At 43.9% G+C, this 22,651-nt stretch overlaps 1 protein-coding gene across 1 annotated transcript in view; it reads left to right on the top strand.

Annotated features, from left to right (window-relative positions):
- Nucleotides 1-21,496, top strand: part of LOC144768889 (uncharacterized) — a 96,967-nt gene extending 75,471 nt beyond the window's left edge. Inside the window, exons 3-4 of the mRNA XM_078652902.1 lie at nt 21,156-21,311; nt 21,393-21,496. Coding sequence (XP_078509028.1) covers nt 21,156-21,311; nt 21,393-21,496 — 260 coding nt within the window. The remainder of the gene's footprint in view (nt 1-21,155; nt 21,312-21,392) is intronic.
- The last annotated feature ends 1,155 nt before the right edge of the window (nt 21,497-22,651 follow it).

The following is a 22,651-nucleotide window of genomic DNA, read 5'->3' as shown; positions in this document are numbered from 1 at the left end:
ATCAGCCTGAAGAGACCTCTAGATGTCAGAAGAAGTGTTTCCTCTGACTATAACCGGAAACAAAACTTTTTTTAATAAAATAAGGCATCTGTGCCTTGAGCTGAGAGTGTGATCAGGCTGCCATTGTTTATGTGCTACAGATAGTTTTGTCGCCATATGGATGAACATAGCAAAACACATTTGCAAAACTTACGAGTAGGCCTCGTATATAGTGCCAAGTTGATTCATGTAAGCAAGGTTGATGTTTCTAGGAAACTAACCCAAAGTGTTGCAAATGTGTGCCAAAAGTCAAAGTGACAAGTGAAGTCCTTTTAGGTGGCACACTGTCATTGTTCCTCTGGCAGCTTCTTTGCCTCTGTTCCCAGGTCTATAATGTGGCACAGGTGCAGATGCACAGGGATTCTCTCATTTGCATGGGGGCACCCTCTGGTGATAGTGCGATATATGTGCCCTCGCTATCTGTATTGCAGAATGGGCCGTACAAGCGTATACACACCTTTTTGTAATACCAAAGAGCTCCGGGGAGTGCAAAGCAGGTGAACATGCCTGTTTTCTCCCGGGGCACTTTCTAAAATAAGGATACAGTTATTCACTATCATGTTTGAGTAGTCGAGAGTGCTGGTTCCACGACTGATGAGTGACAATGTCTTTCAGTTTAAACATGTCACTATCTTGACTCGTGGCAGTGACGATTTGTTCCAATGAACTGGCAGCTGGTGTGCTCGATTTCACAATGAAATGTATGTAGGCTTCAGTTGTCTTGAGAAATAGTCAGTTGTTTTTTGATCTTTTCCTGGACGATGCACCATTGTGTAGTTGTACTGTTGTAATCTTAGACCTCAATGTTCAATGCACGGAGGCATCTTCGCTTTTGAGTTACCAAAGATGGTCACAGGTGTGAAAGGATTTCCATATAAGAATATGTTGAAATGTTCGCAAGAACACACACTACTAAACTTTCTTTCTCCGGTTGTGAATAAGTAGGTTCAGTTTGGGACAAACCTATGCTTGAATATGCTACACTATGCCTTCGAGCATGTTGCTGACTGCTTTGCTATGCAAAGATGGCACCTAACCCAACTGGGCTAGAGTCAATAGCCTCTGTTTAAAGCTTTGCATCAAAGTATGCCATTTCAGTGGCGTTCTCTATTCCTTGTTTGATTTTCTTGATGCTTTGCTCACACTCTCGTGACCAATGAAATTAAACACTCTTTTTCGTCAAGTCTCTTAAGGGAGCACTTACAGTGGCAAGTGGCCATGTCAAGGTATGAATGTAAAATGAAAATGTCTTGTAGAGAACTGGCAGTTGACAGCGCTTGCACTCTAGCTGGATCGCCCCCATCAGAAAAGATATGGCCATAGAATTTTAACTGGTTTTACGGCACTCACATTTATCGGCATTCAAAGATAAACCTGCATCAGCTAGTAAACGACATACTTGCGTGAGAGTTTTGTCACGTTCCTTATGTGTAGCTCCAAAAACCAATATGTCATCACTATAATTGAAAGCATTCATGAAAGGATGTATGATACATGGCTTGGTTCAATGACATAATATTGACAAGCAAAATTTAGAATGGACATAATAGCGACGCCAAAATATCGAAGTACAAAATATCGTCTCCCTATCTACAACAGGTAAGTACAAAAATATCGAAGACATAGTTTGTTAAAATATAGAATGTAAAAATATCGAATTTGTAAAATATGTTAATAGTAACATTAACTTAATTAAATGATCAATATAATTAAGTAAAACATACTTAAAATTATTTAAAAGATGTTAAAAACAATAAATAATATATGTAACCTCTTAAAAAAATTTACATCACTGTTGGATAGTGGGAGGGTAAAATTTACTATTCCCTCTCCAGCGAGTGGAACAGTATTGAGAGCGTTGGATGGCTTGAGCGTAAAAATTACTATTCCCACTCCGGAGAGTGCGTGTCAGAACCTCAAATGATTTGCAAACAGTTATGGGTACTTGGTCACAAAGAAGCTCTAGTCAGAAGAAGAAAAGGTGTGCAAGAGGCAGCAGCTGGTCGGTCCTACAACATTCTCGGAATTCCAAGATGGCCGCCGATCTCGAAAACGAGTCGCAGTCTAGTTGTTGCCCCCTTTTCAGCGCACCGGTGTCCTGAGGTGATTAGAAGAGCGCGCTGAGTAAACAATGTGCACTTCACCAGAGATTTTCAGCCGAGTGCACCCGTATTTTGAAGCTCCGTTTTCAAGTGACAAAAAAAACCTTAGTTTTCGCGTCGGGTCCGCCCGGTACTTCGTCTGCAACTCCCGTCTGGAGTAGGACTTCCTTAGTAAATACTTACCACGTCAGAAATTGAAGACGTGATGTTGCCGCGTTTCTTCAGTCCACTGAACCAGGAGGAGTAAGGAGTATTCCTCGGAGGAGGAGCCCGAAAATTCAGCAGTTTCTGAAAAGAGAAGAGAACACAGAGCTTAGTGGCATAGTTTAAAAGTCGCTATTGGTTCTTAATACTTAGTTCATTAGTTCTTGGACATACTTACCTTGACTGAGAATGTTCGAGTATTGTGGGTACTAGTAGGAAGAAAGAGAGAAAGATATTAGTTACTCAATAAGACTGTGAGGAGACACTGTACATAGACGTTGAAAGATAACAAGGAGAAATAAGAAAAAACTAAAGAAGGAGAGTTACAAGAGAGTGAATCAGTAAGAGAAGTGAGTAGTCCTTCCTTTAATAGTAATATACAGAGAGAGTAGGAGAAAAAGTGCAGAGAGTAATATAAATGTTGTTTTGTAGGTTTAGTATCTACTGAGTCACGCAGAAAATGCAGAGAAGAAGAATTAGAACAAGCAATAGAAGAGGAGCTAAGTTCTTGGACACAAGGGGTATGTAAGGTGGAATGGGAAATCTGAGTAGAGATAGAACAGAGAAGGACAGAAGTTAAACATATTGTGTTTTTTCTATTATAGGTTCTCATAGAACAGGTAGTCTGCAGGTCGGACAGAAGTTAACAGAGAACAGAAAAACGAGAGAACCAGCTCCAGGACCAGTCTCTTCTTGTTTATTATTTTATCCATTTTCCCCCTTCCCCCTGGGAGGTGTTCTAGGGTCAGGGTTAATTTAAGTTGTCCTGATCCCTGGTGTATCTTTCGGAGGGAGTCGGAACCTAGAGTCTCTAGGTGAGCCCTGACAGTGCGACAGTAGGAAAAGCGTTGGATAGGGTAGGGGTAAAAATTACTATTGCGACTCCAGTGAGAGCAATAGTAGGGAAAGCGTTGGGTAGCATAGGGGTAAAAAATACTATTCACACTCCAGTGAGTGCAACTGTAGAGAAAGTGTTAGATAGCGGGAGAGTAAAAATGACTATTCCCTCTCCAGTTAGTGCAATAGTAGGGAAAGCGTTGGATAGCACAGGGGTATAAATTACTATTCCCACTCCAGTGAGTGCAACAGTAGGGAAAGCGTTGGATAACGCAGAGGTAAAAATTACTATTCCCACTCCAGAGCGTGCAACAGTAGGGAAAGCGTTGGATAGCGTACAGGTAAAAATGACTATTCCCTCTCCAGTGAGTGCAATAGTAGGGAAAGCGTTGGATAGCGTAGGGGTAAAAATTACTATTCCCACTCCAGTGAGTGCAATAGTAGGGAAAGTAATGATTTAATATTTCAATAAAAATAAGTTAATATTCAATACCAATAACACATTATTTAAAATTAATGACCAATTACAAAATATTTAATAATTGATTATTATGAATACCAAAAAATATTATGTATTACAAATGTTTTACCTATTAATAATTAATTAACAACCAATTATTTTCAATACCAAACATGTAATAAGTAATAAAACAATTACCAATTAATAATCAACAATAAATTAATTATCAATACCCAAAAATAATTTCAATAATTACTTAATTACAATTCAATTACTTCCCACCCGATTTACCCTATAGACCCACAACCCACTCAGAATAATACATTAATAAAATTAACATAATTATCAATTAATAAAAATGATTACTAATTAATAAAAATGTATTACTAATTAATTAGCAATACATTAATTATCAATACCAATAAATAAAAATAAATATTTAATTATTACAATCATATTACTTCCCACCCTATTCCCCTATAAACCCACAACCCGCTACAGAACTACAACGCAAAATTAAATTATAAATAATTAATAATTCTTAAAAATGTATATTCAATTTACTATAATTAAATTACTTTCCACCCTAATTCCCTATAAACCCACAAAGCACTATGGAAGTAAAATACTCAAAAATGATTTTACATACACTTCATAACTTTAAAAAATAATTAAACATACATAACAAAAATAATATACACTTTTAACACATATACTAACATACAAAACACTTAAAAAATTGATATTATTAAAAATTCGATATATTTTAATGCCTATATTATGTACTTCAATATTTTGACTGTTGATATTACTTACCTGCATGTCGATATTATTAACCACTATATTATGTCCATTCAATATTATGTCCATACTATATTTTGGATTCGATATTCTGTCCATTCAATATTTTTTTTCTCGATATTGTATCTAGTTACCAAATGACATCTTGGAAGAGCTCTGCGGCAGCTGACACCAAAATGTAGTCTTTTATATCAGAACAGACCGATATGTGTAGAAAAGTTTGTAATGTATTTGCAATAATCCTCGCGTTCCAGCTGATGATATCCCTTATATAAATCAGGCTAGTGAAGACCGTCACACCATTTTATTGTGTTATTGTGTCAGCGATGTGCTGACCTGGATTACCTACCTTTAAGTTAAAGCGACAAGGAGGAGCCCGGTTTGCATTCCTGGCCCCTAAGTTATGGAATTCTATCCCTCTGGAAATTAGGTCTAGCACTGATCTTTTGAAATTCAGGAAATTGCTTAAAACCTGGCTGTACAGGCAGGTGTACAATTGACCTGCTTAACGTTCCAGCTCCTTCTAGATTTAGCGCCAAGAAACCAATCGGTGAACGAGCGCTTTACAAAACATCATTAACATAACATAACATAACATTGCCTTGTTCATTAAATACGTCAAGGCAGATCCCTACAGGTCCTTCACTGTCTCTTTTGGGCTTTACCGCTATGAGAGAAACCCATGGCGTCGGGCCAGTGGAACACTCAATGATATCATGTATGAGTATTGACTCAAGTTCTTTTTCAATTGGCTTCTGCAAATGAAATGCATTCGTCTGTGTCCCTGAGCGATAGGACAGTAAGCCTCCTCTATATGTAACTGTACTTTCATAGTCTTGTGTTTTCCTAACCAATTATATAACAAAGGGAACCAACTGATATACTATTTCTTGATGAACATTCATGGAAGTACATGAATGGTAGCCTGCACTTGTGTATTCTTGTGTTTTGTCATAGTTTCAAATTAACCTTAACTTTCCTAGGGTGTTGATGCAGCCATGCATATATTTTAGTTTTCAATTGCATAAGCTGGGGAAATGGAGCTAATTCATTCTATTTGTCCTCAGGCATAATGTTTATCCACGCACCACTGTCGATGATGAAAGGTATCGAACATCCATTTATCTTTAGAGTAATCTTTGGACAATGTTTGAAAAACTTGGGTGCTTTTTCATGTCGACTTTGATTTGTACGTTTCTTCAAATGTGACTAGTACCACACATGCATTTTTCTCAGAGGTAAACATCAACATCACACAGCCATCATCTTCACTTTGACTTGATACTCATATTGAAGAACTTTTGAACAATGATTTAGATGACAATCAACTTCGTTTGGTGTTAATTTTCCTCAGCTGGTGTGCCGCTTGGCTTTGTGGATGTGCTTCGAATGTCATTTGTGGAACGTTTGGGTGGCCATTTTGTCTTTACACCATGCGGCTCAAATATGAATTTACCTTGAAAAAACTAAAGAGAAAAGGTGTTTGGCAAACCAGGAACAGTCGGTTTAATTAAACATTTCGACCAGGAGCACAGTTACTGAAGCGGTGTGCGGATTGTCTCAAAGTACAATCAATCTGAGCTCGTCTGTATACCATTATTGGGTATCATAGAAGTACTTCTGGTGATCCTTGTTTGTTAAAAGATTGCGGGCCTTGTCTGTGGAGTCATAAATAAGGCCTCTGATAACAAATGTAGGTGGACTTCGACCTTGCATGGACACAATGTGGGCCAGTAGGTAATATGTCCTGATGTCCGGCATAAGGGGCACTTCATCACTGCGTGTACTGTGTATGCTGTGTCCTGATTTGCTGCGTATTCCTAACTTCATGTGGCATCTACATTTATGGTGTTTTGGGAATGTGTGCACCCTTCTTGCTATATGTGCTTTATTGGGGCTAATTTCCCTGGACACTTTGGTGTTGCTGCGCTTATCTGGGTGAGGGAACTGAGTTTCCTGTTCGCATGTTTGTCTGCCAGCAAAATGCCACCCCTCCTGTGACCTGTTAATTAGCAACCTCAGGCCTATTTTGCACAGCCTGCCCAACCACGTATTTGTGAGTCGGGGTTGATGAAGAGTTCGTAATAGGTGAATTTGATATTAGTGATGAGATTTTGTTCGCTTATGAAAGTATATCATTATACTATTATCATTGAGTTCTAGCCTGGTTTTGGTCTTGGAGGCCTCTTGTTTCCTATGGGATGTGTCTCAGATGATATCCCCCTTACATTTGCCTTTCTAGCGGCCCTAAGTTTATTGGGGAAGTGAAATGACTCTTTATTATGTTCCAAAAAGACCTTGAGTTGAGAGCGTAGTTGAGTGTTGTCGTCAGGCTATTTGCAGTGAGACAGGCTCCCTCTCTATTGACTTGGAGGTGGTCTCAATACACCCAGATCAAGCTAGATATGATTGTGATTGTGATCTGAAACCCTGTTGGTATGGCGGTGTCAAGTACAGGAGCCATAAGGGTGGGGATAACAGGAAGTGTCAATATAATCCCAATGTGTGTGCTGGAGTAATCACCAGGGGTCCACCATGGAGATATCTGATATCATATCCCCAAGTAGCCCCCTTTGCGAGACATTCTGAGAACAAGGATGGAAAGACATCTTCATGGAAGGATTCTGGACTAAGTTCCAGTCACCTGACCACCAGCCGACCATTGCTTGGAGACCCTTTCTCCTTCATGTCCGGCTTAATAAAACCCACCTTCACACTATTTATCCGCCCGCCAGTCAAATATCACATCATCTTTCTATAAATAAACTGCAGCATGAATATAATGAATTATCTTCATTAGAAAGTTACTTGACTATTTTTTGTCCCGAATAAGGCTTGATCCAAATTGGTTAAAATAATCAGTTAACACATTGTTTAGAGTTTGACGGCCATTTAACATCACCTCTAATGCATTTAAATATATAACTTCCCACTCAGCTCATAAAGGGGTTTAAAACCATAGCTGTATTTCAGTGACCTTCCAAAACTCAAAAAAGAAAAGTGACTCTATCAGTTTGTTAAATGAAAATGTAGAAACAGCAGAACTGTGTACATACTTTTAAATAATTTGTCCTCCAAGGATTTATGTCCTAACTCCTCAGTGAACAACTCCCCATTGCTCTTGGGTAGAAAAGTGTTGCATAAATACATACACCACATATTCCTTCACCATATGTTTACAAAGATAATTTAGAATTGGATTGAAAATTTGGAGTATCAATGCTAAGAGTGGGCAATTAAAAGGCAAATGTAATGTAGTAATGTGTTTTGACTGTTTGAAATAAGCGACTTCTTGACAAAGTTTAATTACCCCACTGTAATAATGTCTCAACGTTTAAGATATAATATCAACCTTTTTAAATTCAAAAGTTTCCAACAATTGATGAATTTCTTTCTGAATAATGATATCAAATTCACTAGATTAGAGTGGAGAGTGACTGTCTCTCCACAACGTTGGCTACTCTCAGGTCATTGACGAGGGGTGGAACGGATTTTGTGATTCAGGAAATGATCAGAAATAAGGTCACATGTTTCAGTTTGGTTCTCTTCAATACTTGATTGTTAGATATTTAGGTGCATTGTCTAATGCCTTGTGGTGGTCATCTGCCAGAGAGGAGGGCGTCCTGGGCTGACTGACAAGAGGAGGATTCGCTGGAGGATTTCTGGGAATCTGAAGAGAGCATTACATGGTAGAGTGAGATTTTAAAATCAGAGAATTGTGAATATGGTAAGCATTCTGTGGATCAGTCGAGTTTGTAAGTCTTTACTGACCAATTAATAAAAATCTTTACAATCATGGAGAATAAAAGCATCAGGTTTCTTAAGACAGAGTCGTCAAAAAGAGTTTTGGAACAGATGCATTACAAATTTTAAGATAATTCAGCGATGACATGCCGTACTGAAGCACTGACATCACCTAAACATCATAAAAGTAATATTTTCTTCATTGAATTTAATTTATTTATGTAATGACTCTATATAATAATAATAAAATGTTCCATACCTTCAATCTTATCCGCCTTGCCCAGCCAAGTAATTAAAATACCTTTGTGCAATCCCTTTGAGCAAGCTGTGCTTGATACGGACACATATCATATTTAATCATTATAAATAATAACTTAATTTATAAAGTGCCTCTGCGTCTCTACTCAGAATTCAACAGCATTTTATTAGGATCTTATGCAAGGAAACCTATGTTTCAGAACAAATGTCTGAAACTATCCATAGGAGGATTCGTTGGTAAATTCAAATAAATATGATTAAAAAGTTTCAAATGTCTACGTACCTGCCTTCTTACAATTTTCTTTTTGTTTTAAAAGAGCAATTTAGGATTATAACTTTTGACTAATTTTGGGTAGATCGACCAGCTTTAATATCTAGTTGTAATGAGCTTTACTAATTACAAACTGTAAGGTTTTACCTTAACTGACACCCATCTTACACCGGTGCAATAGCAATACTAATACAACAACAAAGCTATCAATACCACCATTTATTATTCCTGTAACACAGGCAAAACATCAGCCTGGGTCAGTTTCTTCTCAGCTATAAGGGTGAACCTAACAAAATGGGTTGTTATAGCAGAGGTATTCTCTAAGAGGCATGATATAATTGCTTTGCAGCACGTTCTTACTCCTATTTCCTTAAAAATGGGTTTTAACAGTGTTTGCCTCTCTTGTCGCAATCTAGAGCAAATACATACAATATGCGATAGCATTTCATTGACTCAACCATATAATCTGCAATTTTGTGTTTGCCAATGTTGTACCCATCTCGGAGTCCCATCCTTTGTTGGATAGTGGCCAAATCTTAATATAAGATATCTATCCCTTAAAACCAGTTTTAAATGGGAGGTTAAATAGGGTTGGGGCTTGGTTTTATTATACCGTTAATTAACCAACCTAGCATCCTTTTTTTGCAATCGCCTCTTTATCCAATAAAAATTATAAAAAAATAGTTTATTGATTTAACATCTGCTTTAAATCAATGTTGTTTCTATCCAAGTGTTCCAAAGACGGGAACTTAAAAGTGTTTAGGCTCTCCGTTAAATAGGATCTCCAACCACTAGCATAGTCTTTATTTATTATTTCTTGCCAACACAAGTTGACAAAAGAGTCAGAATCTGATAGATAACATGAAAATAGACATTTGAGATACAAGGATTGTCTCACCAGAGTTTGGCTTATTAGGACAAACTCTGGTCTGTCATTGAGATTATTCTAGGGAGACGGGCAATAAATTCATACCTATAGTCACTTGGCAACAATCCAGGACAAGTTCTCTTATGATGAAAATTTGCAGTTGAGGCAATTTGACCAAGTGGATGAAGAAGTATGTTGTTTTTTTTTAAAACCATTAATTTCCCAGGTGAGCAGTTAATGACACCTTCTTGCGGAAGCTGGTGCTGGCACAGTAGATGATTGGTGATGGGACCCACTGTGACCCCCTTGTGTGACAAACCATATGCCTGAACTTTAATGTCTCCTTATATATGATTACTTGTTGAAGAAGGTTTGCAGTATGCCATTGACAGAACTGTCGCAGATGTTAATCAGAACTGTTAGGTTGGATTGAGGCTAGGACCTTTAGTTGGGCCAAAATGACTGATGGAAAGGAGGAATGGTTTTTGTGGAGCGGGGAAATTGCTTCCAAGGATAAGAAATTAGAGGACCTGGTGATGCACTTCACAATTAAGTGGTCAAAGGATTAATAGACTGAATTTCTGATTGCTTTGTAGCGCCTGAAGCTGGTGGAGATAAGATCCGGACCTCCACCCCGATGATCGTCCCCATTCCAGGGAGAGGTAGGTCAGAGTGAAGTTTGGTGTCAATTTCTTGCGTAACAAGCACTGAGGTGGACCTGTTAGTATGGGGAGCAGCACCCCGAACCCCAAAATGTGGGCACTCTGAAACTCAGACCACCTCAAATGTTACCTTTAGCGGTTCTGCTTCAATCCTCAATCTATCAATAAAGAAACTCATCCTCATTATCAGACCTAACATTAGTTTAGCTGAGTATAAATAATTAACTGGCAACATTCAGTAACTGAGTTCTAGATCCGAAATAGTTAAAGGGTTTTATTACCTAATCTCAAAATCAAGGGGTAAAGAGTAATGCAAAATATGCTGTGAAGTCTTAAATGCATAATACATAGTCAGATCCAATTATTCTATGTCCCAAATGAACAGCTACATTATAAGTGGAAAGGACAGAGTCCTTGGTAGAAAAGGAAAGTCATCTCATTATAATTGATATAATCACAAAGGAACCCAACAGCATCTCTGGCAGAAAAGGAAAGGCCTCCCAATAAATTGACATAGCCCCTACTAGACAGGAACATCTTCTAGCTCACCTAAAAAAAACTCTGTTTTATACACAATTTCAGAGCAATCAACCCCTTTGCTGTCTGACCTTGCCCCCCTAGCTAGCACCACTTATGGTAGATATAGGTTTCTCTATATCTAAGGTCACTGCACTTAAAACCTATACGTCACCCCTAAAGCAGTCCTTTTAATCCTGCAGGTAGGGTGCTCGGTTCTAAGTGTGAGGGTGCGCCTGCATGAGCGGGACACCGCTACAAATTTCGTAGTCCATTTTTCCGGGTTGTAAGTGCATCAGCCATTATGATATATAGATTGGCCAAGCGTCATTATGCAATTACCATCTCTAAACTGGCTGTAATGAACCCTGTCATGTTTGGTATCAAACATGTTGGAATCATACCACGGTGTGGGATTTATGAATGTAGGCACTATAAAGCTCCTCCGTGAGGCCTCAGTGATCCCGGTACCAGTCTTCCAGAACCAGACAGCAACCAGAGACATGTTTCTGCCCTTGTGCTGCTGAGAAAAGCTTGAGTAGGGGAAGGCAGAACAATAGATATCCTGTCACATGGAGGTGTGACGACCTCCCAGATTGGATTTAGTGTGTTGGGGCAGGGTGGGGATACATACCAGCACCACAGAGACTGCTTGAAGAGCACACTTGATGCCCTCCTTGCATACTCCAGTACAAACCAGTTCTGAGAGCCATTTACTCCCACTCTGGCGTGAAACTTGACAATGGACATGGGAATACCCTCCCCACAGTCCAGCCCCTCCTCTGGGAGGGACACCTGAATCGTGCTAACCCTTCCTTTAGGGTACTTAAGGGTTTACCTGTGGGTGAGTCCCTAGACTTGTTGTGGGACAAGATCCAGATCTGACACTACTTCTGCTTTGACCGTCTGGACACTCTGGACAACCCCAAACTTTACTCTTGGCACCAAGACTGCAACTGGGAAGACTAATGCTGCTCCTGGCCTCTGCCGCAAAGACTGTGCCTGTGCTTCAAACAGGTTCCTCCCAAGGCATGTGGACATCCAAGATACCTGAAGGTATCTTCCTTGAAGTGAAGGAGTCACTTTCCTGCATCTGCAGGCACCACAACAAATCTGACTAGTCTGCTGATCCTGGGACTCAGAAAGGCTCAGCAACACAGGTGGTGGTTCTTCAACTCCGTCAAGGCCTGCACTGTCTTCTCACTGAGTTTGAGGCCAGTATAACTCGTTGGAACCGCAGGAAAAGAACCAATGTGCATCACGTTAACTTGTCATCGCAAATGCTTATTGGCTCTTCCTCAGAGATCTTCGGGCTCGAAGTAACCTCAAACTCAATCATCTCCTGTGACAAGGATATTCCTCCTCACCACATCTCTTGCACTGTGGACCTGTGTCGTTGGCAAACTTCTAGAGGTCTTCTTGCGACTCCAGTGCCTCCGTCCTGTGGGTCCTCTTGAGGGTCTTCGTTGACTCCAGCATGATTCCCTGATTGCTCAGGGCCAGCTCTGACTCCCCTGCTTGTTGTGAGTCTTTTGGACCTTGCTGATCCCAACACTGCACCTTTTTTTGCTTGACAAGCTGTTTGCAGTTGCCAAGGCTTGTTGATGTTCCAGACGGACACCGACCCCTCAACTCTCGACATCTGATGTGAGTTAGCTTGTGAACAGCTCCTGGTCTTCCATAGCATTGCCTGGTCCACACAGCTGCAGCTCCAAGGTCACTGTCAAATCTCCTGCAACACCCAATATTGGTGGGCATTTGTCATCCATGTGTCCTGGTCACTTCTGAGTGGCATGAACTCTTTCCCCTCTGCTTGCAGGTACTTATCATCATGAATCCACCTTTGGGTTCCACTGGACACTTTACCCTTCTTTTCTAGCGGCATCTTCCTGAAATCCTCCACCGAGTTTGACGGCGGTTTCGACTCCACTTCGCACCTATGCACCCGTCTTCCCCAATGTAGGTGTCCTGGTTCTTAGGGTATCCATGGGTTGGGTGGCTCCTCAACATTTTGTCTTCCATTGGGATTCTTCATGGCCCGCTGTGAAAGGTCCTTCTTTAAAATTGCATCCGTGACTCACCCATTTATTTGAATTGAGCATGCAGGCATGTTCCCACACTGCACCAACCTCTGTGGGGTTCCTGGTTACTTATCTTGGGCCCCCAGCACTTCTACATCTTCTGGGTATAGTCATGACTTGAGTCATGGTTCGCATCCCACTATTTTAGTACATGGATTGGTCTCCCCCTGGCGACCACTGTATATTCGTGCTACTTACCTGTTTTATTTGCAAAAAATTGTGTGCATTGTGTAATTCTCTGAGTTAGAGATGTTTGCATGTGTTAGTGAGTGTCTTATAAGAAATATCTATTTTTATAAATCCAGTGTGTGGTTCTTTTTCATTTAATCCATAAAAGTAAGATTACTTTCTGGTAAAACAAGCTGCTTTGCACTTCTTCTTGACTAAGCCTGGAGGCTATTCTCCAAAACTACAGTTTAAAGAGCTTTCTAAGGTTGTCTAAGACCACTAAAATCACCATAAGGGTAGTAAGGATTAGTGCTTCCGTAAGTGAGCACCATATATTAAGCCAGCCTCCTATATTAGTCTGCAGCGATTGAGATTCAAGACTGCATTTTTTTCCAGCTAATCTTGGTGTGGATTAATTGAAAAACAATCACTAAATATTAAGCACATATAATACAGCTTAGAATTAGTAAGTTCTACTGAACTTAGAGTTGAGTAGTTAAAAGTCTGGCACAACCCTTTCTCCAACCTCAGGGAGTTTAGATTCCACGAGGGTAAGTAGGTGCAACACCTCACTACACCTACAGCCATGTCTTTAGTTGGGAGACCAGTGTACCCAAGTCTACTAAGTACAGTGGTCTAAAGTTCCAGAAGCAAAGGACCCTGTGTAGCCTTAGGAAGATAAAAACAGTTTGCAACCCCACCATGAAGCTGCTCTTTGAACTGCTGCACCAGGATGACAAAAATCCAGGAGAGGCAGATGAACAGGCTCATGTGGGTGGAGATACTCTTGAAGAGGGAGCACCGTTGGGTCCTCTAGTGACCTCAATTCAGAGTATGGGCAAGTGGAATCTAATGAGCCCAACCTGCTAACCTCTGACCCCTCAGGGAATAGGTGCATAGTGCAGAAAGCAAATAGGACATTCCCTTTGTTCCCCTGGGAGGGTTCAGAACAGACCAAGGAGGTCTCGGTCCTCCTCTATTGAATCCAATGCTTCAGGCACTTCCATAGGGACCTCGATATCTAGTAGGACAACTCTTTGGAAAGGGAATACCAAATTTTCAAACTTGAGAAAGCTAGGCTCAGACAAGAGCAGTTGTCCCTTGAAAAAGAGTCCCTGGAAGAACAGAAGACTAGGAAGAAATTGGGACTTTATTCCAATGGCGGCGGCAACAGTGTCCCTAGATTCAGAGAAAGTTCTTTTGACAATAGGAACCTGAGCAGGATAGTTCCTCCTTACCAGGAGAGGGATGATATCCATAAATGGATCACTGCTTTGGAGATGGACTGCAAGGTTCAGAGGCTCCCTCAAGAGCAGTGGGAAGCAATCATGTGGCTCTCCTTTGCTAACAAAGGTAGAGATATGCTCCTCGCTGTTAAAGAAGAAGATGCTGACAATTACTCAGTACTGAAGAGTGCTCTCATAGATGGGGTTGGATTAACCACTGAACCGTATAGGACTCCATTCAAAGAAACCCAGAAGCACACACCCAGGACTGGGTAGACTTTGTAGACAGTGCTATTAAGGCTCTGGAAGGCTGGCTTCATGGAAGCAAGGTAAAGGACTATGAAGGATTGTACAATTTGATAATGAGGGAGCATATCCTTAATAACTTTCAGAACCAACTACTGCAACAGTACCTGGTGGACTCTGATCTGACCTCTCCCCAAGAACCGGAAAAGAAGGCAGACAAATGGGTCCACCCCGGGGTCAAGCAGAAAAGCCATGGTAATGGAGGTGACCAGAAGGAACAAGATTCATCTAAACCCCAGAATAAAGGTAGGGACAAGTGTAAAGATAAAACGGAATCTTCAGAAGGGCCCCAAAAACCTGCATCTGGGGTTGAGTCCCAAAAAAAAAAAAAAAACATGGTGTTAATTATGTAAACTAAAGAACCATTGGACAAGGGATGTTGATTGTCCAAAGGCCAAGAACATTTCTACTACCACTGCTCCTAAGGTACCTGCTCCCTCTCCCCTATAGCCATGTTTCAATGGGGGACCAGGACTACTGGTCTCAGTGCACCCTGCGGCTCTTCTGCTGCCTCCAACGATGCTCACCTGGGTCAGGAGGCCCTTTAAATACCGAGCAGCTCTCCCGCTGCGAGGGACGAGCTACATTCTCACCGGCCACCCACAGAGGACTAAGTACTGTGGATTAAGGTACTGTTTCTTATCCCTACCATAAGTTAAGTTCAAGTTCAAGTTAAGAGATTTATATAGCGCGCTACATACCCATAGGGTCTCAAGGCGCTTGAGGAAGGGTGGGGAATTACTTGTCGAATATCCAAGTTTTAAGTTGCTTTCTGAATTCTAGGTGGTTCTGAGAAAGGCGAAGGTGAGTGGGAAGTGAGTTCCAGGTTTTAGCTGCTAGGTAGGAGAAGGATCTACCTCCCATGGTGGTTTTGTTGATGCGAGGTACAGTGGCAAGGGCTTGGTTGGAGGATCGTAGTTGACGTGAGGGGGTGTAGAAGGACAGTCGTGTGTTGAGGCATTCGGGTCCAAGTTCGTAAAGTGCTTTGTGTGCGTGGGTTAGGAGGCGGAAAGTAATCCTCTTATTTATGGGGAGCCAGTGGAGGTTTCTCAGGAGATGTGTTCTTTACGTGGGATGTCTAGTATGAGCCTGGCTGAAGCGTTCTGGATGCGTTGGAGTTTTTTCTGGAGTTTTGCGGTGGTACCGGCGTAAAGGGTGTTTCCGTAGTCCAGGCGGCTCGTGACCAGTGCGTGGGTGACCGTTTTTCTAGTTTCGGTGGGGATCCAGCGAAATGTTTTTTTGAGCATGCGAAGAATGTTGAAGCAAGATGATGAGACAGCGTTGACTTGTCTGGTCATCGAGAGTGAGGAGTCCAGGATGACGCCCAGGTTCCGTGCGTGGTCCGTCCGGATGGGTGCTTTTCCAAGGGCCTCTGGCCACCAAGAGTCATCCCAGGCGGAGGGGGAGGTGCCTAAGATGGGGACTTCTGTTTTGTCTGAGTTCAGTTTCAGACGGCTGTGCTTCATCCACTCTGCTACTTCTTTCATTCCTTCGTGTAAGTTGGTTTTGGCGGTGTTAGGGTCTTTGGTGAGTGAGAGGATCAGTTGAGTGTCGTCAGCGTAGGAGATGATGTTGAGATTGTGTTGGCGAGCGATGGCCGCCAGGGGGCTCATGTAGACGTTGAAGAGGGTGGGGCTGAGTGACGATCCTTGTGGCACGCCGCAGATGACTTCGGAGGCCTCTGACTTGAATGGTGGGAGGCGGACTCTTTGGGTTCTTCCGGTGAGGAACGAGGTGATCCATTCCAGTGCTTTTCCTTGAATTCCGACGTTTCTGAGGCGCTGTAGAAGGGTGCTATGACAGACTGTGTCGAAGGCAGCGGAGAGGTCGAGGAGGATGAGGGCGACTGTGTCTCCATTGTCCAGTAGAGTTCGAATGTCGTCTGTTGCTGCGATAAGTGCGGTCTCAGTGCTGTGTTTGGCTCGGAAGCCGGACTGTGAGGAGTCGAGGGATTTGTTGGTTTCAAGGAAGGTGGCGAGCTGGTTGTTGACAGCTTTCTCGATGACTTTGGCCGGGAATGGAAGAAGCGAGATGGGGCGGTAGTTTTTGAGTTCGGTGGGGTCAGCTGTGGGTTTTTTCAGAAGGGCGCTGAGTTCTGCGTGTTTCCAGCTTTCCGGGAAGGTGGCGGAGTTGAGGGAGCAGTTGATGACATCTCGGAGGTGTGGTGCTATGATGGAGTCTGCTTTGTTGAAGATGTGGTGCGGGCATGGGTCAGTTGGGGAACCTGAGTGGATGGAGTTCATCAGGTGGATGGTGTCCTCAGTGGAGATTGGGTTCCAGTCGTTAAGGATGTTCAAGGGGGGTGAGGGTCCTGCAGAAGGTTGGGTGGGTTGGTCTCCGGGTCGGTTGTCGAAGCTGTTGTGGATGTCTGCGATTTTGTTGTGGAAGAAGGAAGCTAGGGAGTCGCAGAGGGCTTGGGAGGGGGTGATGTCGTTGGAGTTGGCTGATGGGTTGGTAAATTCTTTGACGATGTTGAATAATTCCTTGCTGTTGTGGGCGTTGTTATCTAGTCGGTCTTTGAATGCGGCTTTCTTGGCAGACCGGATTAGTTGGTGGTGTATGCGGGTGGCGTTTTTGAAGGCGTCCCTGGTGCTGGTGTTTGGGTCTTTTTTCCAGGCCTTCTCGAGGGAGCGACAGAGTTTCTTCGATTTCTTAAGATTATCGTTGAACCAGCGTTTTTGCTGCCTAGTTTGATTTGACGTTTTTTCAGCGGTGCTAGGATGTCGGCGCTGTTGGATAGCCATTGGGTGAGGTTAATGGCTGCTTGGTCGGGGTTTGAGGAGTGGGCGGGGGGGTTTGGACGAAGCGATGAGGAGATCTGGTCGATGGTGATTTTGTTCCAGTTTCTTCGCAGGGTGGGTTGAGGATGGTTGTGGATTGTGGTCTTATTGTAGATAAAGTGAACGCAGCTGTGGTCCTTCCAGTGAAGAGCTGTGGTGTGACTGAATGAGACATGTTTGCTGGAGGTGAAGATGGGGTCGAGTGTATGACCTGCGATGTGGGTGGGGGTAGTGACAAGTTGTTTGAGTCTGAGGTTGGCGAGATTGTCCAGAAGGGTGGTGGTGCTGCTGTCATTGCTCTTTTCCAGGTGGAAATTGAGGTCTCCCAATAGAATGTAGTCCTCGGAGGGGAGGGCGTGTGGCGTGATAAAGTCTGTGATGTCGTCACTGATTTGTGCACGGGGTCCTGGAGGCCGGTAGAGGAGGGTGCCTCTGAGTGTGGTCTTGGGGTCGGTGTGGATCTGGAAGTGGAGGTGTTCGGCGCTGGCAAGGTTGACGTCTGAGCTGGTTGAGATGTGGATGGAGTTCTTATGGACGATATGATGCCTCCTCCTGTTTCCTTGACGCGGTCCTTACGGATGATCTTGTATCCTTCCGGGATAGCAATGGTGATGTCTGGGGCAGAAGAGGCGTTCATCCATGTTTCTGTTAGGAAGGCGACGTCCGGTGAGATGGTGTCTAGTAGATTCCAGAGGTCGATGGCGTGTCTGTGGACCGAGCGGGTGTTGAGCAGGACGCATTTAAGGTGGTTGGTGTCAAATCTCTGTTTGGTGTTAGTGGATGGGGAGTTGGTTTTGGTGCCGTCGAACTTGCAGGAGTTGCAAGAGAAGGGTCCATGGGTGTGTCCAGGAGCGGCTTGGACGCAGTTGGGGGAACGGCCGGGGTTAAGGGCTTGGAGGGTGGTGGCATCGTAAGTGATGCGAATGGGCTGGGCATTGCGGGGACCAGGGGGTCTGGCGCTGGGCGCGGGCCAGGCGCGACGGGCGTAGACGGGCTTACCTTTGGCGCACCTTCGGCGCGGCCGTAGCGCGTGGACGCTGCGCGTTGGTGCATCTGTCATAAGTGGAGAGGTGGAGGGGGGCGGAGCGTGGGAGGGGCAGCTGGGAGGCGGGAGCGAGGTCGAGGGAGGGCTCGGGTCAACCAGGAAAATGGCCGCAACAACAACAACAACGAGCAATGGGGCGCTATGAGGTCCAAAATATGTTACAGATACTGTTGTGGTGGGAGCGGGTTCGAGCGCGGAGACAGGGCAAGTAGTGACCCAGTCTCGAATAAAACACAGTCAATATTATCACAGGTAATGCACAGCAAATGTAAAACAATGCACAGTCAGCCAAAGCGCTATGATAATATTTAAACAAACGTGCGCGCTAGCTGAAAGGCAGATGCAGAGGTCAGCGCTACAGTCGGCCAAAGCGCTATGATGATATTTAAACAAACGTGCGCGCTAGCTGAAAGGCAGATGCAGAGGTCAGCGCTACAGTCAGCCAAAGCGCTATGATGATATTTAAACAAACTTGCGCGCTAGCTGAAAGGCAGATGCAGAGGTCAGCGCTACGATACCACAGGTGAAGGGTGAGGGAGGAAGAGAGGGGAGCGACCACTCGCGTTGTAGGCAAGATGGACACAGCTCTCTGTGTCCATCCAAATTGCAGAACTGTCGTTGTTGTATCATTTGACGGGGGTGTGTTAACTTAAAGTGCCACGCATTAGTAGCCCTAAGCCCAGTAATGGACATGGACTATCTACCAGTGGAAGAGCCCTGAGCCCACTAATGAACAATGAACTATGCACCAGCGGAAGAGCACTAAGCCCAATAATGGACAATCGACTATGCACCAGCGTAACAGCGCTTCGCCCAGTAATTAGACAATGGACTGTGCACCAGTGGAAGAGAGCTAAGCCCAGTAATGGACAATGGACTATGCACCAGTGGAAGAGCGATGAGCCCAGTAATGAACAATGGACTGGGCACCAGCAGTAGAGCACTAAGCCCAGTAATAGACACTGGAATATTCACCAGTGGAAGAGCTCTAAGCCCAGTAATGGACACTAGACTATGCACCAGCAGAAGAGCGCTGAGTACAGTAATGGACAATCGACTATGCACCAGTGTAACAGCGCTTCGCCCAGTAATGGACAATAGTCTATGCAGCAGTTGGAGAGCGATGAGCCCAGTAATGAACAATGGACTGGGCATCAGTGGAAGAGCGATGAGCACAGTAATGGACAGTAGAGTTTGCACATTGGAAGAGTGCTAAGGCCAGTAATGGACAATGGATTACGCACCAGTGGCAGAGCGCTAAGCCCACTAACAGACAATATACTATGCACCAGTGGAAGAAAGGTTAGCCCAGTAATTGACAATAGACCATGCCCCAGCAGAAGAGTTCTAAGTCCAGTAATGGAAAATGGACTATGCACTAGTGAAAGAATGCAATGGACTATGCACCAGTGGAAGAGCGCTAAGCCCAGTAATGAACTATGCACTAGTGGAAGAATGCTCAGCCCAGTAATGGACAATGGACTATGCACCAGTGGAAGAGTGCTAAGCCCAGTAATGAACAATGGACTATGCACCAGTGGGATAGGCTAAGCCCAGTAACTGACAATGGACTATGCACCAGCAGAATAGAGCAAAGCCCAGTAATGGACAATGAACTATGCACCAGCGGAAGAGTGCTGAGCCCAGTATTGGACAATGGACTATGCACCAGTGGAAGAGCGCTAAGCCCATTAATGGACAATGGACTATGCACCAGCGGAAGAGTGCTGAGCCCAGTAATGGACAATGGACTATGCACCAGTGGAAGAGCTCAAAGCCCAGTAATGGACAATGGACTATGCACCAGTGGGAGAGCCCAGTAATGGACAATGGACTATGCACTAGCAGAAGAGAGCTAAGCCCAGTAATGAACAATGGACTGTGCACTAGCGGAAGAGAGCTAAGCCCAGTAATGAACAATGAACTATGCACCAGTGGAAGAGCGCTAAGTCCAGTAATGAACAATGGACAATGCACTAGCGGAAGAGAGCTAAGCCCAGTAATGAACAATGAACTATGCACCAGTGAAAGAGCACTAAGCCTAGTAATGGACAATGGACTATGCACCAGTGGAAGAGCTCTAAGCCCACTAATGAACAATGGACTATGCACCAGTCGAAGAGCCCAGTAATGGAACTTCAGTGGACTATGCACCAGTGGAAGAGCTCTAAGCCCACTAATGGACAATGGACTATGTACCAACGGAAGAGCCCAGTAATGGAACTTCTGTGGAAGGACCTTGGGCATTTGTAACATTAGAAACACTAGAAAGTTTATTCACAATTCATGCATATTTAGGATATTTACAATGACATAATTTAGTCTTCATGTGCAAAGCTGCATAGGGAAAGATACACATATAGAACAGGTTGGGCGGGGGCAATTAAGAGGAGTGAGCAGAAAACCACATCCATATTAAATAAAATGGACATTTCATCAAAATGTGGCCACAAAGGTACATTAATAAACATACTGTTATACATTATTTTAAAAAAAAATCAATTGTGTTCATGTGAGGTTATTATTACCAGGTTGGATCCATTATTAAATTCATTATTCAGAAACATTTTCCATAATAATGCAAATCCTAAGACCATTTCAACTATCAAATTTTGACAAATCATATACTGCTGTTGAGGAGTGACGATAACCAGCTCAGGACCTTTAATCAAAAATACTGGTGTGTTTAAAGACTCTCTTAGACCTTTGTCTCTACTCCTTTTGTTCTTCTTTTTTTCTACATTCTTCCTGCACCTGCCAAGAGCCGGAGGAGCCTGCCACTCACAGGTTGTCTCTCTTCTTCTGGGGCTCCTCCTGCTTCAGATGCCTCTTGTTCTAGCTGGTGGGTCACCCTGGCGGTGGCTTCAGGGATGCTCCTCGGTGCTGTCGTCGCTGTCCTTGGTGTGGTTCTCTTCTATGAGAGACGCGCAAAGAAAGCAAATGGTAAGAGTCTATTCAAAGTCCCATTTCAAAGTATAAAGCAGTGAAAAATCAGGTGCAATATAATGTGGTCTTTTATTTCAGATGCAACCCCAGGCTGTATCCCCAGAGCCATCTATGAATCTGCAGTAAACTATGAGAACGTGGAGAAAGGAAACCAAGCACAGCCTTCAGTGAGTGCATTATAATGAATCTATAAATACATATGTACAGTCGGTAACCAAGATCCTACTCATAAACTCTCCAAAAAGTCACACATATTCTTACCAATCAATCAATCATTACATTTGTAGAGCACACAACTCACCCATGAGGGTCTCAAGGCGCTTGGGGGGGAGGGGTGCTGCTTCGGCTCGAACAGCCAGGTCTTGAGGAGTCTCCTGAAGGCCAGCGAGTCCTGGGTGTGTCGAAGGCGGATAGGGAAGGTCTTCCAGGTTTTGGCGGCGAGGTGGGAGAACGACCTGCCACCGGCAGTTGCTCAACAGATGCGGGGGATGGTTGTGAGGGCGAGGTCAGCGGAGCGAAGCTGGCGGGTCGGGGTGTAGAAGGTGAAGCGTTCGTTGAGGTACACTGGTCCGGTGTTGTGAAGGGCTTTGTGAGCGTGGGTGAGGAGCTTGAAGGTGATCCTCTTGTTGATGGGGAGCCAGTGTAGGTCTTTTAGGGGGGCTGTGATGTGGTTGTGGCGGGGGATGTCAAGGATGAGGCATGCAGAGGCGTTCTGTATGCGTTGCAGTCATTTCTGGAGTTTGGCTGATGTTCCTGCGTAGAGAGCGTTGCCGTAGTCCAGTTTGCTGGTGATAAGGGCCTGCGTGACTGTCCTTCTGGCACCGGTGGGGATCGATCTGTAGATCTTGCGGAGCATGCAGAGGGTGTTGAAGCAGGAGGAGGAGACAGCGTTCACTTGCTGGGTCATTGACAATGCGGAGTCTAGGATGACTCCCAGGTTGTGTGCGTGGTTGGTGGGCGTCGGTGCAGCTCCCAGTGTGGGCGGCCACTATGAGTTGTCCCAGGCACAGGGGGTGGATCCAATGATGAGGACCTCCTTTTTGTCCGAGTTCAATTTCAGGTGGCTGATTGTCATCCATTCGGCGATGGCCTTCAATCCTTCGTGGAGGTTGGTTTTGGCGGTGGTAGGATCCTTCGTGAGGGAGAGGATCAGCTGGGTGTCGTCGGTGTAGGAGACAATGTTGAGTTGTGTGATTTGGCGATGTTGGCGGGCGGTGCCATGTAGATGTTGAAGAGTGTAGGGCTGAGGGACGATCCTTGGGTTATGCCGCAGATGATCTTGTTGCGTTTACAGTGGAAAGGGGGGAGGCGGGCACTCTGGGTTCTGCCAGGGAGGA

Source organism: Lissotriton helveticus, chromosome 7, assembly GCF_964261635.1.
Source record: "Lissotriton helveticus chromosome 7, aLisHel1.1, whole genome shotgun sequence".
Lineage (NCBI taxonomy): Eukaryota > Metazoa > Chordata > Amphibia > Caudata > Salamandridae > Lissotriton > Lissotriton helveticus.
This window is presented reverse-complemented; position numbering and strand designations above follow the sequence as displayed.